The sequence below is a fragment of the Agrilus planipennis genome, unplaced genomic scaffold (genome assembly GCF_000699045.2).
Source record: "Agrilus planipennis isolate EAB-ADULT unplaced genomic scaffold, Apla_2.0 scaffold3, whole genome shotgun sequence".
Lineage (NCBI taxonomy): Eukaryota > Metazoa > Arthropoda > Insecta > Coleoptera > Buprestidae > Agrilus > Agrilus planipennis.
Window position 1 is genome coordinate 3447458 of NW_020442460.1, and position 1462 is coordinate 3448919.

At 36.8% G+C, this 1462-nt stretch overlaps 1 protein-coding gene across 1 annotated transcript; it reads left to right on the forward strand.

Annotated features, from left to right (window-relative positions):
- The first annotated feature begins 674 nt into the window (after positions 1–674).
- LOC108742749 (tctex1 domain-containing protein 2-like) lies at positions 675–1164 on the forward strand. The gene has a single exon (XM_018478061.1). The coding sequence runs from the start codon at positions 685–687 to the stop codon at positions 1156–1158; it is 474 nt and encodes a 157-aa protein (XP_018333563.1). The 5' UTR covers positions 675–684; the 3' UTR covers positions 1159–1164.
- The last annotated feature ends 298 nt before the right edge of the window (positions 1165–1462 follow it).

The following is a 1462-nucleotide window of genomic DNA, read 5'->3' on the forward strand; positions in this document are numbered from 1 at the left end:
GGCGTGTAAAACAAGTAATATATTGTATTGTTTCAAATACTGATTCATGGCAAACGGGTTTAGTGTAGGTCAAGTTTACGAAAGCTGAAGAATTATATACAATTTGTTTCACTTNGGTGTATTTGAACTACTCTACTCACTTCATCGCCAGAGTGCTTTTCAATTATGACGTCACAACATCTTTTCTGTGAATGTCTTGATAGCGAAGAATTTTTATTATATGCCTCGCTGCTTCGTGTGTAGGCATTTTTAAAAATTTAGATTGTTCGCCAAAGTGAATGTTTATCTTCCAAATCGAGTTGATCGGGGAAAAGTTTACCTCGGATCTGACGCAACGATTCCGCAAAGTTTAATAAAAGCCTCAAGATTTCGGAGGTTACGAGACAAAATTCGCAACGCGCCCTTCCGTAATTTATTTGAATGACAATGGCACACGGATATTTAAGATTTTCTCCAAACTGTTGTTATCCACTTTACAGGAGAAGAAAAGGCTGAAGCTGAAGGAAATTTCCCTTCGATTTCTTTTTTCTTCTGAGAGCTTGCCTCCCAAATACAGGATGAAATATACATGAAAATCCTATGCAAATTAATATTAAAATTTAAACTTTACGATGATAATTTTTCAAAATAAAAGTTCAGTGAGGGGAAATGAAGAGGGATATTTGATNTCATTCTTGACCCACAATGGCTGACGATGAAGCAGATTTTGACGACGATGAGTATCTGGGGGGGCGTGGAGAAGAAGAAGATGAGGAAGAAGAGCAGGAATTGTCGAAAGCACCCAGCGCAGATTCGTTTCACGCACTTGAGGAATTTAAAGCTAGACCAAACATTTACGACGTGTTCAAGTTTGCGCCCATTAAAAAAATAACGAGGGAAATTGTTCAACAAGTTCTCGGTGGTCAGATATTTGAAGGAGACCGAGTCAGAAAGTGGATAACGAAAATTGCGAACGAAATCAACGAGAACATTCGCGAACTCAAATTCAAAAGGTACAAGCACATTGTGCATGTTCAAATTGGCGAAGATAAAGGCCAGGGGATCAAGTGTGGGCTCAGATGTGTATGGGACTCGAAAGTCGACTCGTATTTTGTTGATATTTTTACGAATGACACTCTGTTTTGTCTAGTTATGGTTTTTGGGGTGTATTTATACTAAACTGAGTTTTAGATGAATCATTTTTATAATGAAAGATAGTCAAGTCAGAAAGTCGGGAGTTGCGGGTCGAATTCTAGATCACGAAGATGCAGGGTGGTGAGACGACTTACCGTCATCACTTACCCTGTGATAGTTTCTGCCATTTCTACGTTCTCCAATTATCTAGTAAGGTAGGCTTAGATTATTATTTATAATTAACTATAGTTAAAATGTTGACAAGTCATTTAAAATTATATAATCAATGTTCAATATTAGATTAAAGTAATTATATCCCATTTCTAAACATATAAATTCGCTTATTTGT